We start from the raw sequence: 18,654 nt of genomic DNA, 5'->3' as shown, positions 1-18,654 counted from the left end.
TCAACAAACTGAGCAACAACTGATATAATGACTGATTTTATTGATGGAAAATCATTGGTCAAGGGGTTGACTTTCTGGTCTTTTTTCCTGTGTACCAAAACCATAAAGTGCTTACCTGACTTGGTGAGGACAGAGGCCTTGACATACACAGAGTCGCCCACCAAAGATCTGATGTTAGGAAAAGTTGTCTTGATCTCCTCCATGCTCAGCCTGATGACTCCTCCATCCAGCTACAAGAGACACAGAGAGTAATTTTACAAAACAGTCAATAGAAATACTTGTTATTTTGTCACTGTTACTGATAATTTACAGAACTATAACCAGTATTTTCAATTTTCACAAAGAAAATTGACTCAAGGTCCAGTTTTCAGGCTTTGTCTACAGCTTCCAACCGCACCTCACTGTCTTCATACAGTATGCAATACTTACTACTAACTTCACCCTTTATTTACAACTATAAGATGGGGTTGAAAGCTCCAGAAAAAGCTACTGAGTGGACCGTAAGTTCAAGAATAAACTTTCACATACAACTTTTGATATCAATATTGAACCAAATAACTCTGTTTGATGTGAAAGTTTCACTCAGAGTGCCGAAGTCACAGAAACTTAAAATGTAATTCTGTAGATGTCTGTAGCTTTTAGCGTCCTTTAGCTCATTGTTTTGGTTCTCCAGTTGCACACATACTGCATGGTTAAGTCTCATGGCTCCTGATATAAAACTATAGGCAGCCACTTCCAGCAAACAAGCTCAAAGCAAAGTATATGCTACCGGCACTATAACAGCAGACAAAGTTAGTGTGACTAGCTAATGAAGAAAGTCAAAACATCTGGCAACTCAAGATGTTTTTCTCCCTAGTTGGTCAAGACCATAACAGATCTAAAAAAGCGGCTTGAATGTTGGATGTACATTCAGGTGGACAGAAAACAGGACTCCAATTAGCCTTATCAACATATTAAGCTGAACGTATATAAAGGCCGTATTTTCGTGAGTTTGTTTTGGAGCCTTTATGACCCCTTATTGGTCAAAAATCAATGAATGTATTGGCTTATCAAAACCTCAACCCAAAGCTTACTGTACACAAACAGGGGCAACAACATTTTGTGAGGAACACACAGAATAACTGGTTAATTAGCATTAGCAACAATGGCATGGCTGAACAGACTAACAAAAGAGTGCCACTTATAGAAAATCTAATTTTCAAAGAAAAAAAAACATCACTGTATGCTGTACATTATTACACTGACAGGGGAAAAACACCACAGCAGTTTTTGCTTAGCACTAATCCCAGAAAGCATCTTAATGCCAAAGAATGATAAAGGTACCAAAAATATGTTTGGTAATATTTTTAGCACCAACAACTTATTACATAGCTCATAAATGTGGCAGGGAGATGGCGTACATTCTTCCTTTACAAGGTTAAATCTTAATGGCGGCACCCATAAATCAGTGACAACAGTTGGTGAAATTTTTGGATGGAGCAGTGACTTACATCTGACACCTGCTTCACTGAAGGTAACCTTCTCATCTCGTTGTTCGTCTTCACTCCAAACACTACATAGGCCGTCCCCTGGACCGGCTCCCCATATAGGTACCTGAACACAGTCACAACAACGGTTAGTAAACAATCAGTGGTTTTTATTCATGCTTTTATTTAAATATTATTTTTAGTATTTTCACCTTTACTGGAGAGACTGACAGGGAAGATACAGACAGGAAACACACAGAAAGAGAAGCAATAAGGGTACGACATGCAAAAACATTGCTGTTATATGGTGCGTGTCTTAACCACCAGGCCAGTTTAAAATTTCAATATTATATTTTCTGTATTTCTTCTTTATGAGGGTAAATCCCCATGTCATCAAATAAAGTGTGTGAGTGCCTTTATTTATCTACTTATTTATATTTGGATCCCTATTAGTGGTTACCCGCTCAACAGCTACTCTTCCTTTGAAAAAGAAGAAGTTGTGGTTTGTGGTTTCCGAAAGACAAACCAATGTCATTGTAAGAACGATTTTGCAAGTCCTGGCTATTTCAGAGGCTGGTTAAGGATGAGCACATGGTTTTAGACTTAAGGTTAAAGTTAAGTTTGGGTTTAAGTTAAATTTAGCACAGGATTAGTAGGGCTTTAGGCTATAGAGTGAATTGGGGGCTTATCATCAAATTTCCAGGTTTATATTAATATTCTGGGGCTCTAATAGAATAAAAGCTCATGATTTAACTTATGCTGGCTCTTTATGCAGCCCCTCAGTTCTGTCTCTGTCAGCCTTCCTTCACCCGATGTCCTGAAATATGCGAGTAGACAACCCAAAAAACCCACGGAACAACCTTAGCAACAAAGACTACAAAACGGACGGCTGTTTCGTGGGAATGCATGAACAATGGGAGTTCAATGGGAAATAGAGTTAACATTGCAAACAAAGCATTCAGAACAGGTTGAAGCCCTGGTTTTGGAACTTTGACCATGTTTAACATAGATATCCAACATCATAACAGTATAAAAATAACAGAAAATTACAAAAAGCATAATATATCCCCTTCAAACTTTGATCAGTAGCAGTGTGGGTCATGGCTCACTTAAATGAATAAATATGGCCAAGAGATGTACCGTATTATAAATTGCAGTGCAACAGTAAATAAGGGTTTGTGTATTGGACTGACCTGGCCGAGATCTCTACTACCAGCTCACGGTCATCCAGGTCGAGGAAGGACTTCCTGGGTGTCAATGTAACATTGAAGGCTGGGAGCACTGAAACACCATACACCATAAAAATAAAGAGTAACTGTATCACACAGTTGGAGAGCCTATAAATCACTTTGTTCCAAAATGTGACATTCAGAGTTGAAGAAAATGTGATTCATACTTGACAAAAATTATTTCTAGCTACTGATATAATTAGCAAAAGCAAGCACGATTTATACTTGACCTACCGTATTTCTTCACTTCAAACTGGGAGGTGAATGTGTTCTGCTGCCGGTGGTCAAACTTGGCAACCACCGTCCATGTTCCTTCACTGTCACAGACAATCAATTAGATATTAGAGATATTAGAGATAGCACATAAAACAGAGGGATATTCTTTGGCCTTTTATGTGTTACATGTAATTTAGAAAAACCAATCTATCATTGGAAAATAATTATGATCCCTTTATTGATGGCTGTAAAAAAGTGAAAGCATGGTCACTACAGGGAGCAGCCTCAATATCGCACTAGTGATATTACTGTAAAGGCAGAGTTTCTAGAAATCAAAATTACTTTACCCATAAATCCTGTCGCCCTTCACTCCTTTCACATTTGCCAAAAGCTCTGAAAATTGTAGCTTAATTTCCACAGCAAGAAAAGTGCCCCACTACTACTACCAAACTACTACTGCTTTTTTTAATTTAAATGCAATGTAAATGCTGTCTACATACTGCCAATTGTCTTAAATAAATCTAAAAATTGCTTATTTTATAACGTTAAAATGCTCCATGTAATCAGGTCAATCACATGTTTTTGGGGGATTTTTTGGCAGGTACAGTTGCGTCTTTTTTGGGAAAGAAAAAAAAAGGAACTTTCACTTGTTTGACTTGTTTTGATGTGGCCCTGGATTTACCCTAATGCCCTTTAGGTTATCTGTCCATCACAGACTCTTCTGTTCACGATAAATGCTACAAAATGTGGCTTGAACTTTTAATCACATAGAATTATTCTGAAAAAAAAAACTTATTTTCTTCAGTTGAGGTATTTCAGTAAAGTGAATTTAGTCACCCTAGTGTACATCCACAGCATATTACAAAGCCTTAACTGGGGCAGGTGGAGGCCTAAAATAAACATGTTTGTGACCAGCGAGGTGTTGAATCAAAATCCTGGGCCTTCTGGGTTATTCTGAACACTCTGAGTTTTCTCAATAAATTCTGCTGAGACAAGAATCTATGAGAGTGTGAATTCTTGACTAACCGTCCCTCAATGAATAATGTCAACACCTCTAATCCTCTAGGTGTTGGAAGGTCTTTAAAAAGGAGTCCAACAAGTTGATCTTACTTGACAATTTCAGAGAGAATGAAAGTTTCCCTATGGATGCCATCAACAGCTCTGACTCTGAAGATCTGCTTAACCACCACACCCTCTGGATTCTGTAACACACAGAGATAATTTGAGCTAATATGAATTTAATAATCCATTAGGTTATTACAAGCTTTGACACAACCTATAACTCATGATAACTCATGTACCTCCAGCAGATCTAAAAAAAATCTTCCAATGTTTCCCATTCTCTTTTAGAAAAAGACTCTCTTTTAAGCATTTTGTTTATTACAAAATTATTTACACACATTTTACATTTCAGCGATAATGTATCGTTATTTGTTTACCTGGATATCTATCGTGATAGAGCTGTCAAAGGCCTTAAAGGCTGGAGAGGACACAAAGGCTCTGAACCGTACTGAGAAGGAAGAAACAGCGAAAGGGAAAAAGTATAAGAAACAGACTGAAAAATACTCAAAATAAATAATAAAGTAAAATAATTTTTCAATTTTTAATACATCAGTCAAACATTATTCAGGCTTGTATCCATAAGTTGCATCATCATTATTACACTGCTACCACTAATGGTGCTTTTATCATGGCTAAACTTTGACTGGAGAAATAAAATAGTTGCTCTTTTTACATATCCACCAAACCATTTTAACAGTTTTAACCAAAAACAGTATTTGTGGTCACTTGTGTCATTCAAGTACCATTATTTTTAGTCCTTACCAGTATCTCCAGGCTTGTAAATGGGTTTGTCTGTCTGGATGAAGATGTATCCAGAGTGAAAAGACACCATCATTACCCTCTCCTCAGAGTGATAGTCCTCGAACCTCACGGTCAGATACACAAAGTGGTTCTTTTTGTCTTCACGATCGAAATGGTCCGAGGACAGCTGGGAAAAATGAGATGAGAAACAGGAAGATATTTAAAATTAGAAATAGAATCATAGTGGGGATCAGTCACAATAAAGACAGTTGACCTTTAACCTGCAGCTGGTAAATATATTTTTTTGTCTTGTCAGTTTTTCTGTCTATCAGCTTTCTGTTTTCTTAATCATGTAAACAAGACACTTGGTTTAGAGATAGATGATTTTCCCAACTAGAGTCCTGTAGAAAGATGGATTATTGTCATTATATGCATAACCTAACTTTTTAACTGTCTCTGACTACAGAGCCTGTTCTGTCACTGTGCTGTCAGTCCAAATACTTCAACAGTCAGGAGGCACTTTTGTTCACTAATATACTCAAGATAAGTAAGCCATTGTTCCAGAATTGCAGCTGTCAGCTTATTACATTCATGCATCTCCAGCAGAATTTTTTCCATTGCTCTGGGTAACTCTACTTCCTCAATGGCTCAGTTTTGGTGTCCCTCAAGGTTCATGTCTTAGTCCCCTTCTGTTCCCTATATACATGCTGTTTCTTGGCCATGTTATTCAGAAGCATGATGTACTTTGCCATTTTTATGCTGACAACATTCAACTCGCAGATCCTAGCAGCGTAGCAAATCTTAGAACTTGCCTCTCTGATATTAACTCCTGGATGTCCCAAAACTTCATTAAATTTATTGATAATAAGTCTGAGGTCAATCTGTTCAGTCAGCCAAATTTCATCAGCTCTTTTGGTGCTAATCTTTGTGATCTGTTGAATAATATTAAGCAGGCTGGTAGGAATCTAGGGGTATATTTGATGCTAGTCTCTGTTTTAACGATCAAGTCAGAAATGTTGTCAAGTCATGTTTCCCCCAGCTCAAGATACTCTCTAAAAACAGAAAGTTTTACAAGCCTTCATTTATTCTCAGCTCAATTATTGCAATTCACTTTACTCATGTATCAACCAGAGCTCCCTCCACTGTCTCCAATTGGTACAAAACACTGCAACTCGACTTATTCCTGGAACAAAGAGGCATGATCACATTACCCCCATGCTTGCCTGCCTAAACTGTCGTCCTGTTAAATTTTGCAATGATGTTAAAATCTTATTGCTCAATTTTAAGGCTTTAAACGACCTTGTGCCTACATACATCTCTGACTCATTGACCTGGTATATTCCCTCTCAGCCATTAAGATCCGTAGATGGAGCCCTGCTGGTTACTCCCAGGTCATGGTTGGTGACTAAAGGTAATCAGGCATTTGCTATTAGAGGTCCCACAATATAGAACTCTCTGCCTACTGAAGAAAGATGCACTAATTTGCTAGCTTCTTTTAAATCTCTTCTTAAAACTTTTCTCTTTGTCAAAGCTTTTGGAAATGTTTGATATATACTTTTATTTATTTGATTACATTCATTTTATTGTCTCTACTTTCTTTTTATCTGCCTTGTCTGATTTTCTTTTCTTTTTGTTAGGCACTTTGTAACGTTGTTAAGAACAATCCTATGTAAATAAAGTTTAATATTATTATTATTATACTATGTTATAAAAACTTAAGACAAACTGGAGGTTAAGACATTTTGACCAAAACATACTCATGTCATTTATCCAGACCATGGCACCTAAAGTCATGATCTGGTGAGTCACCTGTATAGTCTTGAGAGCGTTATAGCCATTTCCTGGTTCGAGTCTGACGGAGTCCTGGAGGAGCGTGGTTGCCTTACTGAAGTCCTGGATGGAGATTAAGACAGTGACAGGGCTGGACAGACTGCCTTCGTACTGCAGGTAGATGTTCTCCGGACTGTCTGTCCTCAGCAGGTCTGGAGCAAGCAGAGTAAACCTGCAGGATGACATCACAATACGAGACCAGGGCAGGAGTCATTAACTTGTTAGATACTGTAAACATTTCAATGACTACTAACACTCCTTCCACTATCACCATTAGTACTACTTCACTAACTACTGCTACATCTACTAGCCCTACCACAACTTTCACAACACTCTCTCTTCTTTCCCTAAGCTTCCTTTTCCTTTTCAAGAAATTTACTATGAAATTACTAAAAATATGTGACCTGTAAAATGAAAAAAGCAATGCCTAATACACTACTGTCACCATAGTTACCATTAAGGACACTGAGGTCATGTCCTCAATATTTTTATGGGAGCTTTTTTTGTGTGTTTTAGCAACCTAAAAGGTATTTATTTTCTACAATTAAAAAGTAACTGGGTGAATATTTTATAGGCTGATTGGCTACTTTTGAGCCGACAAAAAAGGCTTCAGTGTTTCCTGACCAGAAACCCTACTATTAGGCCACTACTACTGCTCCAAATATTATGACTGAAAATAAACACCAGTACTTAAATGTGTTAAAGGTGCGGTGTGTAGGATTTAGTGCCATCTATTGGTGAGGTTGCATATTGCAACCAACTGAATTAAAAAAATAAATAACCCCTCCTCCCCCTCCAAGAATGTAGGAGAACCTATGGTGGCCATAGGTCACCCTACATAGATATAAGGTGGTTCTAAGGTAACGAAAACACAACGATTCTTATTTTCAGGTGATTATACACTAATTAAAACACACTATATATTATATTCCATTTCTGCCAAGTCCATTCCACTAGACACCACAAATTCTACACACTGCACCTTTAAATTTTGCTTTAAAAGATGAACAATACAAAGCTTGTGGATGGAAAATAGAGAAATAAAAGAGAACTGATGAGTGATAAGATGTCAGAAAATAATTTTAAAAACTGCCAGTACTAAAATAGAAGTAAGAGTGAGTATAAAGTGATAGGTCAAACTTAATCTGTCCTTGAAGAAGGAGAATTATTTGTTCTGACTGTTAACGGTTGTAAGAGTCAACACCATATCAGCAACTGTACCTTGCAGAAGAACTGATTTTGTGCTTCGGGTCAGATGGTAAACTGTAAAATAAACACGAAAATGTTTATTTTTAGTCATGATACAAGTGTTGCCAACAAGAGTACAGATCAAACAAACAAACTGTGGTATTGGAAAGTCACATAGCATTAAACAACAGTAAGGTAACATACAAAATTGAAACAAGGAGAGGGAAAAATGTAGTGACTGAGTTTACATTCCCATTTAAAAAAGTGATTTATTTTTTAATGTTTTTGTAAAACACAATGTACCCCGGAGTTTCCCCTACAACTGAATAATAATGACAATAATAAAAAAAAAAATAATAATAATAATAATAATAATAATAATAATAATAATACATCTAATTAGTACGACACTTTTCATTCATAGTAAATGAAAAGTGTGTTTTTTTCACTGGATAAACTTTAAATTTAAAAGCTGTCCCACAATGACAAATATTGATTTCTTGGGAAAAAAACTTGATATTGTGAAATTTGGGCTATTGATATAGTCACGTCAAAAGATGTCAGATGATGTCACAAAATAACTGTTCAGTGTAAATACATATTGTATAGTATTTGTGTTTATTTTTTTGTTAAGACAAGTCCACTTTGGTTACTTACGAATGGAGGTCCCAGTATCTGTTTATTGGCTGAAATCTGGGGAGTAGATTCAGAAATAATAACTTAAGCTGTCAGAGACTAAAAGTTGCAACTTTGCATATGATCTCTGTGTGCACACCTACCTGTCAAACCAGGGGGGTCGACCTCGGGGTCTGTTAAGAACACAACTTCATTAGTAGGTAACACTTCAATAATATAAACTGTCCTAACAGTCAGCAGAAAATGTTAAAGCAAAAACAACTTACCTTTCTAAAGTTATTCTATCCTGAAGCCACCCGTTGGAGTTGCAGAGAAGCATAAGAAATAAAATGTTGTGCAGTGTCCACCAACCCATGTTGACTGACAGGGAGCCTCAGTGAACTGTGGCCACCGGAGAGACAATCAACTGTTAAAACAGAGCCGTAACCCCCTCCTTCCTCATCAGACTATGTACAGTCAACAGGAAGAAGAGGGACTAATGTTTCTGATCAATAATAGTGCTCGGACACAAAAACAAACTACAAATTCTTGTATGGAATGAGTTAACTATTTGAACCAACATAACCCTCCAAAGTACCTTTATTTCAATAAAATCCTTCATCCTTATTTAACAGAAACTACCCCAATACTCATCATCATTTCCAACGTAGAGTAGTCTGTACGGTTAAACCAGTTTGCCAATGGATTGATCTCCCCTGTACTGAATGATATGGGATCAAAATATTTATTTGATGTGTCTATCTACATTATGAACCATCCAGACCTCTCAGGTTGTCTGGTTCAGGTCTGCTTTCTGTCCCCAGAGTCAAAACTAAACATGGAGAAGCAGCGTTCAGGTTTATTCACCACATATCTGGAACAAACTCCCAGAAAACTGGAGGTCTGCTGCAACTCTCAGTTCTTTTAAATCAAGGATAAAGACTTTTCTGTTTGCCGCTGCCTTTTAATACATTTTATTAAATTTATTTATATCTCTACACCATAGCTGCACTGTAGCTTTTATTCTCCTGTTTTATGTCTTATTCTACTTTTAGCTTATTATAACGTCTATTATTTAACTCTTTTAAATCCTACTTGATGTCTTGTCTTTCTTTTACATCTTGCCTTTTATGTTTTATGTACAGCACTTTGAAATGCTTCCCTGTTGAAGGTACATATTTTACATGTAAACTTGCCTTTCCATACTTACTAATTAAAAATCACAACCATTCATGACCACATTTTAGTGGAGAAAGCATCTTTTTTTCAAAGTTATATTATCTAAGCCATGTTTGGATTTAGGCACAGAACAGCGCCCACTAGAGGGCGATGCTGCTGCAACATTAGCTGTCAGCTAATGATTGTTCTAACGATCATCATTACAAAATCTCCACAGTGCAACACAGGTCATTTCAGGAGAAACAATATATAAAATGCCCAGCAATATCGATTTGAGATTCTGACAGAGATCTGAGGTGCTGTCACTCATCATTCAAATATATATGCCAAAACCTTTTCAGGGGACTTATCCTGCTTTGATTTTCTGTCCTTTTTATACTGTTATTATGTCAGATCTCTATGTTAAACGTCATCAAAGGTCCAAAACTTGAGGGTGTACGTATGTAAAAATGCTGCCTGCCTTCCCTGAACGTTCCGTTTGCAATCTTGGTGTTACTTCCCCATCAAACTGATGCCAGATTGTTCACACATGGCCGCCAATGGCTGTTGGTTCTGCAGCCTTGTCGCTTATGTTGTTGTCCACTCACGTATTTCAGACAAGATCGAACTGAGGGCATGCATAAAGGGCCAGTATAAGACAAATCAGGAGTTTTTAACTGTAAATCATGCAAAGATATTGCAGTAAAGCCCCAGAATAAAAACACAGACCTAGAAATGTGTATATGTCCCCTTTAAAGACTTTATAGTGGTGTAATTGAAGCACCTAAACCCCCATGGTACAGCCAACCTGATTAGGTTGCTTCTCAGGACTGCTTCACTTTCCTCTTACACTGTCATCATTCTTACCAGTACATAGAAATTTATGACATCATGTAATTCAAGCATAGCTACACCCATCTCCAACCTGACTTGAGTTCCTATCAGCCACAACAACTGAAAACATCTGTGTGGGGGTTAAAGGGCTGTTAACACTGAAAATTGCGATGATGCTTTCAGAACAAAGACACAGGAAGAAGCTGTATAAACTGCACTGTGCAAAAAAGTTAAAAATTTAAATGTAATAGAAACCTTTTATGAAACTAATGCATCATGGTGTCCAATGGATTCCAGGAGTTATTGTGTGGTAAATTGCTAGAATTTACCTCTCTGGTGTAACTTACTCCTTACAAAATGTTGCCAAATTTACTTGAATACTCATGAAACTGTGGAAGCAATGATAACAGCAGATAACGTCAATAGCTCTGCATTGATATGTCAATTAATAAATTGAAAGAAAATTAATCAGCACCTGCTTGTGACGGTTTTCTGTTTTGTTTTGGGGTTTTTTTTTTGTCATATATGAGTAAATGGAACATCTTAAAGTATCGGACTGTCACTCAGACAAAGCAAACAAATTGAAGACACTGTGGGCTCTGAGAAACTGTGAAAGCAATTTTTTTTTTTTATCATTTCATAGACTAAACATTTAACCAAGTAAATAATCTGCAGATTAATCAATAATGAAAATAATTCAGCCCTAAATGTCAATAATATAACATGCTACTCTTCTTAAAAAGGTCAGATTTTGCTTTGTCTTAGTCTGTGGGTGAGTTCGCACAGTGGAGCAATTTATGCATTGACTCTAATCATTATTAATAATAATTTATGAATGAATTATTTCTGGAGATGTTAATGATACTAAGTCCAAAACCAGATATTCACCATTGGATGATGTAGATAGTTGCAACAATTTCTGCTAACAAATGAAATTTAAACTCATCAAACAACAGTTTAACTGCAGTTGAAACTATATTTAACATTTAATTTACAAGGTTCCTGACAGTTTTGTTGTCAGATCACACATCTGTGGGCATATGAAACAGAAAATCAATTTAATCAAACATTTTCAGCTGGGTCTGCAGTGTTTACACAGTCTGTCTTCATAAAACACATGTATGATACTGAATTCTGCAGGCTACCAAGCTCAAAATTAAAATCTTATTTTACACATTGTGTTTAAAAAACAAAACAAACAAACCGAATATTTCTATTATGATCAGTCCGTGGCTGTTTCACTCTCACAAAATAACACTTTTCATTCAACCTCATTGTCCAGGGTCTGAATCGGAGTCGCTGTAGTCTGCCACCAGGGATGTGACTGCTCCAAAACTTCTGTCCTGCTCCTTCTTCTTCCCAAAGTCCTCTGCGTCTGTCAGTTCTTTATCCGCTTCCTCTGTGATTTTAACCTCCCTGCATCCACTGTCATTTGTCTCTGTTACTTCTTGTCCCACTTGTGTTGGTACCGTACTCGGTCCCTCCTCTCTCTGAGTGACCTTTGAAATATCTTTGTCATACGTGTTGACTTCAAAGTCTGATTCCCTGTGGGTGATGGTGGCGCAGGGTTTAGTTTTGATTCCGGATCCTCCCGTGCGTTTGCGGATCAGGGGGCTGTGGGAGGCGCCAAGGGCTTTAGCCACTGCTGCTTCTTTCCCCTGCAGGCCCAGCTTGTGCAGCAGACTGCCAGCAGCGCCCCCTGGTGAAGGTGAGGTGGAGTTGAACCATGAACGAGAGGAGATCTGTTTCCGCTTGCTGTGCTTCTTGTCCTCATAGGCTGAGCAGAGAGGGGAGGGGAATAATAAAGAAGATATTTTTAGAATTCAAATGTTTGTAAAAGCTGTGGTCCCATTAATATGACTTTAGTTAGAAAAATGTCAAAAATGTATGTGAAGGTTTTTTTTTTTTTAAACAAAAAAGGATTTCTTCACAAGGTATCTTCTACTATTTTGCTATTTTCTCATTAACCTCTTCAACTGAGTGCAAATTCATGCTGTGCATAAAAATCTTTGTTCAAATTCACTGATTATTGTTTTAAATTCTAGTGGAAAAAACAGAAATGTTGGGCTGAATTCTGGAGAGAGATGTTTAAAATAATGCACAAGAAATCAAGAATATTTTTATTAGATTCCATTGAGTTTGAGTTTTGAGTTTGAATATTTCACTCTGAGTTAACATCAGAGCTATAGTGAAGGGTTTTAACAAGCTGATATAGGTTATATATGATGTAGTCAAGATTATTTTTCCAACCTCACTTACTGCAGGGGATATTAAAAGGGATTTAAAGATGTAGTGCAGTATTGCTTAAATCTAGCAAACATATCCCATGATTGTCTATCAAACTTATTTGTTGTATTTTGACACTGATCCATATTCAACCACAGATTACAAATTTGCATGTAGTGTGTAGTTAAGATAAATTATGCGACCCTGTCACATCTGTGTGATTTCTGACAGATTTCCGGCTGATACAGACATTCTTTTAAAATGTATTCATTTCTTAAAAATTGTTAAAAGTTACTGCATTTTTTTCAAATGCTGCTTGAGGACTGTGTCCAAAGAAGAATGGTTTTCCCAATTTTAATAAGAGGAGCTGTTGTTGCAAGCAAGGAGGGGTCAAAGGTCAAATGCAGTCAGTGAATATTATTAAATTCTACTTAAATCAGTCGTGTATGTGAGAAAAGAACCCATATCTGCTGCTTACAGTCAGGAGCCTGGTAGGTGAGCAGTGCTGCCAGTTTCTTGTCCTCATCTTTCTCCGGCAGCAGCGGGATGGACAGGTTGGTCCTCATTCTCACCGCGTTGTCCTTCTCTTCCTGCTCAGCCAAAACTTTCTTCTCTGTCTGCATCACAAAGTAAAACAGAGTCCTCAGTTTGGTGATGCAATGCAAAAAAAAAATCTCAAAATATGTCAGTCTACTGTATGCAAATTAGTATTTCAGAGGATATTCAGCACAGGAACATTATCTTGGGTAGCATTAATACAGCAGATACCTGTAGAAGAGATCAATATCTTACTCTGAACTTCCTGCGGAGGGAGCTGTTGAGCTGGAAGTCGTCCTTCCAGCCAGACTGGTAGTCCTGAATCTCGGACAGCGAGGGCAGAGCCTTCGTAAGCTTCTCCTTATCTTTCCCACCGTGGTCCAGCTTATACATGGCATCCGTCTCCAGCTTCTCCTTCTCTGTCCGCTCTGTCCAGAGAGACGCAGGAGAGAGTTGTTTAAGAAAAGAGAACAAGCATGCAAAGAAGAGCGGGTGGCATAAAAAAAATAATATCAACCCTTGAGAGAAAGACATTAGCAAAAGACACCTTTATGTCCTTATATCCTCAAGGATGTGCATCGTCACTGTGCTCAAAGAAAGTGAACTAAACAAGTCATTTATCTTTTGATTTATAAACATGAATTTGTACCTGTAGTGAGTATCTGCTCATTTTCAGCCATGTCCCAGCGCTCCTCCTTCCTGCTTGCCCCGCTCACGATCACATAGTCGCAGGTCGCCGGGTCCGTCTGCATCTCGATGTAGTTAACACACAGATGGCACTTCATCCTAAACCTGGTGGGTAGGTCAACAAACATTAATATTTTAAATTCTTGATTTGTGATTTAATTTTTTTAGACACTTTTATTGTCAGAGGCATCGTTTAAACTGCGTCACACGGCTCAGTTCACGTCAACTCAGTCCGTCTGTGTTTACCTGTAGATTGGCGTGGTGTAGTAGTTCCCCACTTTCTTCTTCTCCGCATTGTAACGGACCCCTGTACAAGAAGAAAATCTCTGTTATAGAAATGTGTCAGACAACATCATGTGAGACTGACCCCGACTAAAAGGGCCAAGTTAATTCTCCCAGCTTACCCATGCCGATGTGATTTTTACAGCCATCACACCAGATGTTGTAGGGCATCTCAAACCTTTATGGACAAAAACAATCAGTTAAAACATACATTCAATTCAACTTCTTTCTTATTGTTTAATCACAGCAAAGAAACTGCTTCATTTGGAATAAAAAAAGGTTATTTCCACAGTTTTTAATTGGATGAATGAACTTACTGACATACTATACACTGACAGAATAAGGCATGTTGTAAAAGATAAGCTTGCTATAAGCTATCAAATTTAGGGGCCTTTCCTTGTTTTTTGGGAGGTAGCTAAGTTTATCTAAATGTATCTGTTTACTTTTTTTATATTGTATGTGTATATATACAGTGTTTAGATGTGTGTATATCTGCACTACTTTTACTCTTTACTTATTTTATTTTATTTTACACAAAGATTTTAACTATCACCTACTCGTCATCCCTCATGGACTTTCACCCTAATCTATGAATTGTTTAATTACAAGAGTTGCATCTCCCCCGTTTGTGTCTTCGTTTTGAGAAAGGGGTTTGGATGTGTGTGCTTAATTGCACCATATTGGTAATTTTGTGTTTGCTGTATATTGTATGAAAATTATCATAATAAAGCATATTTGAAGCTCTGAAATAAAAGAACTCCAAGTTACTTCTTTTCTTTGTCTTTCAGCATTATTTTATCAGCATATTATGTCATTTGCTTCTATAAATATGTATTTTGGAGATGATAACCGGTCAAACCAAATGAATTTAACTTATCTAATAACATGTCAGAAGCTGGATTTCAAATGATATCATTTATCATTTTCAATCTCCAGTTGACATCAGTTTATCATTTCTACAGTATGTGTGTACTGACCTGATGATGAGGATGCCCTGGGACAGTTTCCTGGCCCTCTCCCGCAGAGCGTGAGTTTTATGGTAGCCATTGAGGGATCCATGCTAAAGGCAAAGAATGATGGAGATGTCAGTCAGGATCTATACACACAAAGTTGAGCTAAAAAGATTGAAAACTCTTGTCTGTGTGGTCATACAAACCTTGGCAGGATCAAAATCCGGAGGGTAGTATTTGTTTGTTCCTTTTCTTTCACCCTGTCAAGAAAACGGTACAGTATATTTTGTTATTATTCTGAGTATTTAAATATCTTTGTGGTTATTTGTAACTTGACAGACACAGGTGAATAATACTGAACATGGCTTACCATAGTGACGTCTGGATCTCCACACCACTAATGGATCCACTCTTTTTTCACACGATAAAAAAAGAAGTTATGTCATTGACACCATACTGATATAGCTTCAGATAACAGGATAGGTTGGATTCATAAGTTCCTCATGCAAACTCAGAACTGGGGGGGGATCTGGTTTCCGGTACTATAGTTAGTGAAGCTTTATTTATTCAGGGAATCTCACTGAGATCAAGATATCTTTTGCACAAGAGACATGAGAAAAGATTACATTTACACAGGATCACGATAAGACCGTTCGTTCCCATCACTAAACAATCATCATACACACTCACAGACACAATCACAAGAGATCACAAGAGAATATCAGCTAATAAAACTTTAAAGTCTCTCAGAGGAATGAATGTCTCTGATGTCAAGCTGTGTTGGAGTAACTTAGTAAGGTGTATAATGTGAATACAAGTGTATGTCGACCGTAAAGGCTTGTGTTGTGAACAGAAGGTGGTCTGTATGAAAACATTAAACTGACTTTTTTTTTTGCAAAGAGCGTGCTGTGACGTTTTCTCATTACATATGACCTAAACGCAAACTAGCATTAGCCAACATGCTAACGTTAGCTAACGTTAGCGTCGTCTGCGTCCAAATATGAACAACGTGTAACTGAACGGAAACTGCAAACACAATCATTTGTGCTGTCATTTTGAAATGTGGAGCTGTCATGTGTACTTTTTACGTAAAAATCTCACAGTACTTACAAAAGCTCTTGTGAGCTAACTGCAGAAACAGTCAACAATCAAACACCAGAGGACCGATGGGTAATTAAGACGTAACATCCGGAGCGGAAGTGGCGTCACGCTGCAGAGCATTGTGGGAAGTACCGGGTGAGGTTGAACGCGTGTAGCGTGCCTTCAGAGGTAAACTATATCAAACTTGTATCCTCTGTTATTACTAAATGCCGCAGAAATGGAAGTTAAAACGCAGCCGCACAAACGTTACATCTGCTCGTTTCCCGGCTGCTCGGCGGCGTATAACAAACAATGGAAACTGGACGCTCACTTGTGTAAACACACGGGAGTGAAGCCGCACACATGTGAGCACGACGGCTGCGGGAAGTCCTTCTGCAGCCTCTATCACCTGGCACGACATGAGCTCACTCACAGCGGGCAGAAGCCGTTTCACTGCACCGTGGACGGCTGCACTCAGGCCTTCACCACCAACGCAAACCGGGCCAGACATGTCAGCCGCGTCCACACCCAGGAGCAAAGGAAGTACGTGTGTAAAGTTGACGGCTGTGGGCTTGAGTTCAAGAAGAACAAGCAGCTCAAGTCCCACATGTGTGAGCAGCACACCCAGCTTCCCCCTTACCAGTGCACTTATGAAGGCTGCCAGATGCGGTTCGCCTTCCCCAGCAAACTGAAGCGACATGAGAAGGTGCACAGAGGTTATCCCTGCAAGGAGGAGAGCTGCACCTTCACTGGAAAGACCTGGACTGAGTATGTGAAGCACAGGAAGGAGCAGCACAGACGCAACCTGAGGTGCGAGCAGTGTAGCAAGGTGTTCAGGGACTCCTGGTTCCTGCAGCAGCATCAGCACGTCCACTGTGACGAGCGAGTAGTCTTCAAGTGCCCCAGGGATGGCTGCGAGAGGTCATTCACCACGACCTTCAACCTGCAGAGCCACATCAACTCCTTCCACGAGGAGCTTCGGCCCTTCGCCTGCACCCACCAAGGCTGCGGGAAGACCTTCGCTATGAAGCAGAGCCTCCAGCGCCACAGTGTCGTCCATGACCCCGAGCGGAAGAAGCTGAAGAGGCCCCGACCCAAAAGATCTCTCGCTTCCAGGTTAAGCGGCTACAGCGACCCGAAAAGGTCAGTCTGCAAAAAGGCCCGGGAGTCCCTCAGAGGGTCTGGACAGAAGAAGACAGCTCCACCTGGTCCTGTTGAGTTGGTTTCCCTCCTGCAGGACACGTCCTTGCTGTGCAGTCCTGCTGTGGACACACATGGACTTACGAATGCACTGACTACACCACTAACAGTATAGAGTCTAATGAAGGAATTTACAGCATGATGAAGGCAGCAGACATTTGTTGAAAGCATTTATCCCACATTATCGTACCTGACTTTGGTTGTTGGAGGTCCTGTTATTGTATAAAGTTTGTCCAACATTGTGAGTCAACCGCAATAAACCTGAAATTGTATTCATTTTGGTTTGATAGGCTGGAACCTAACAGACTAAACTGGTTTACATAATTCACATGAATTAAGAATGAACAAGTCAGCATAGCGACAGGAATAACTTTTGGCCTGGAACCAAATCCTCCATGTGACGTCAACTGCAGTGCTGTCTTTGTATTGAAATGATCTATTTGTGTTTAAATGGTCCTCTTTTTTTAGGGCTTCTCTTTCTGTTTTGTTTCAAGTGCGTCGTTTTCTGGAGCATTTAATCCACTATATCTGTTTCATTTATATAAGAAAATATATTTTTTCTCCATATTGTAAATTGAATAAGTGGAGTTAAGAAGCATAAAAAGTTAAAGAGAAGATTGATCTTTATTTTCGGATCTGTTTTTTTGTTTCAATGAAACATTTGAACGCCTTGAAAAATGTTTTTGATTTCTTAATGGTATTTATTGCACTTTAAGGGTGGTTTAAATCTGTGAGGTCTCCTGGCAGCCTTTATTGAAGGAGATGAGATCATTCTGCACATTACAGTTGGACTATCATGTGAGCAGGCGAGCCTAAATTGATATTGATCTGAACTAAGCTTGTCAGTGATTAATTAATTTTATTTCCAAAGAAGAAAACATGTTTAATTTGAAATAAAAAAAATGGAAGGTCACATATAGTTTGTCATTTTCTCACTGTTCATATTATGAACTTTTTCCAGCTTTCACTCCATTCCTTTGCATTAGTTTAGTCTGTAAAATGGCAGCTGGAACTGGCTATAAAATGTGTGTTAACCATGGATGTATTAAGATTAATTAATTATTCCTATGATACATCCATGGTTTTAACCATGACCAATGTCTTTACTGAACCCCTAACTGTACTGAATCAAACAGATATTAGATTTTACTGTGTATAGCACAGTTACACCATGTGGCCTTAAGTATGTGGACACCCCAGTTCATTTATATTTGCAAACTTTTGGTCCCGAATTCAGCTAAACCCCTTAGCTCCAAATAAGGGAAATCTTAATGCTACAGCATACTATGATGTGCCAGACTATAGTCTATAAAAAATGGTTTTCTCAGTTTACTGAGAAAGAACTGGACTGGC

General features: G+C 38.4%; 3 protein-coding genes across 3 annotated transcripts in view; 1 reads left to right on the top strand and 2 right to left on the bottom strand.

The window, feature by feature from the left end:
• Positions 1-8,763, bottom strand: part of LOC122972806 (complement C3-like) — a 32,449-nt gene extending 23,686 nt beyond the window's left edge. The window contains exons 1-12 of the mRNA XM_044340147.1: positions 8,635-8,763; positions 8,512-8,541; positions 8,390-8,425; positions 7,766-7,807; positions 6,524-6,716; positions 4,736-4,901; positions 4,351-4,421; positions 4,022-4,113; positions 2,930-3,012; positions 2,660-2,747; positions 1,491-1,593; positions 116-230 (exon numbers count right to left, since the gene is read on the bottom strand). Of these exons, the coding sequence (XP_044196082.1) occupies positions 116-230; positions 1,491-1,593; positions 2,660-2,747; positions 2,930-3,012; positions 4,022-4,113; positions 4,351-4,421; positions 4,736-4,901; positions 6,524-6,716; positions 7,766-7,807; positions 8,390-8,425; positions 8,512-8,541; positions 8,635-8,723 (1,108 nt within the window). The 5' untranslated portion in view covers positions 8,724-8,763. The remainder of the gene's footprint in view (positions 1-115; positions 231-1,490; positions 1,594-2,659; positions 2,748-2,929; positions 3,013-4,021; positions 4,114-4,350; positions 4,422-4,735; positions 4,902-6,523; positions 6,717-7,765; positions 7,808-8,389; positions 8,426-8,511; positions 8,542-8,634) is intronic.
• Positions 8,764-11,295: 2,532 nt separating this feature from the next.
• Positions 11,296-16,205, bottom strand: yju2b (YJU2 splicing factor homolog B). The gene is made up of 10 exons (XM_044340130.1): positions 16,130-16,205; positions 15,392-15,430; positions 15,228-15,281; positions 15,049-15,131; positions 14,194-14,249; positions 14,036-14,096; positions 13,752-13,894; positions 13,358-13,530; positions 13,044-13,182; positions 11,296-12,116 (listed from the first exon to the last, which is right to left on the bottom strand). Exons 2-10 carry the CDS (start codon positions 15,392-15,394, stop codon positions 11,611-11,613), a joined length of 1,218 nt encoding a protein of 405 aa, XP_044196065.1. The 5' UTR covers positions 15,395-15,430; positions 16,130-16,205; the 3' UTR covers positions 11,296-11,610.
• Positions 16,206-16,240: 35 nt separating this feature from the next.
• On the top strand, positions 16,241-17,922 carry gtf3aa (general transcription factor IIIAa). The gene has a single exon (XM_044340140.1). The coding sequence runs from the start codon at positions 16,340-16,342 to the stop codon at positions 17,414-17,416; it is 1,077 nt and encodes a 358-aa protein (XP_044196075.1). The 5' UTR covers positions 16,241-16,339; the 3' UTR covers positions 17,417-17,922.
• Positions 17,923-18,654: the final 732 nt, after the last annotated feature.

This window comes from Thunnus albacares, chromosome 3, assembly GCF_914725855.1.
Source record: "Thunnus albacares chromosome 3, fThuAlb1.1, whole genome shotgun sequence".
In the NCBI taxonomy this organism is placed as follows: Eukaryota; Metazoa; Chordata; class Actinopteri; order Scombriformes; family Scombridae; genus Thunnus; species Thunnus albacares.
Note: the sequence above shows the minus strand (reverse complement) of the source record. Positions and strands in the feature narration are given on the sequence as shown.

Excerpts from the sequence above, each read along its gene's own strand:
- yju2b (XM_044340130.1), bottom strand. Across the intron at positions 14,250-15,048 it reads CAGGGCATCCTCATCATCAG|GTTTGAGATGCCCTACAACA; the intron begins GTCAGTACACAC and ends TTGTCCATAAAG. Across the intron at positions 12,117-13,043 it reads CACCTACCAGGCTCCTGACT|CCTATGAGGACAAGAAGCAC; the intron begins GTAAGCAGCAGA and ends CTCTCTGCTCAG.
- gtf3aa (XM_044340140.1), top strand. The coding sequence starts at position 16,340 with ATGGAAGTTAAAACGCAGCCGCACAAACGTTACATCTGCTCGTTTCCC.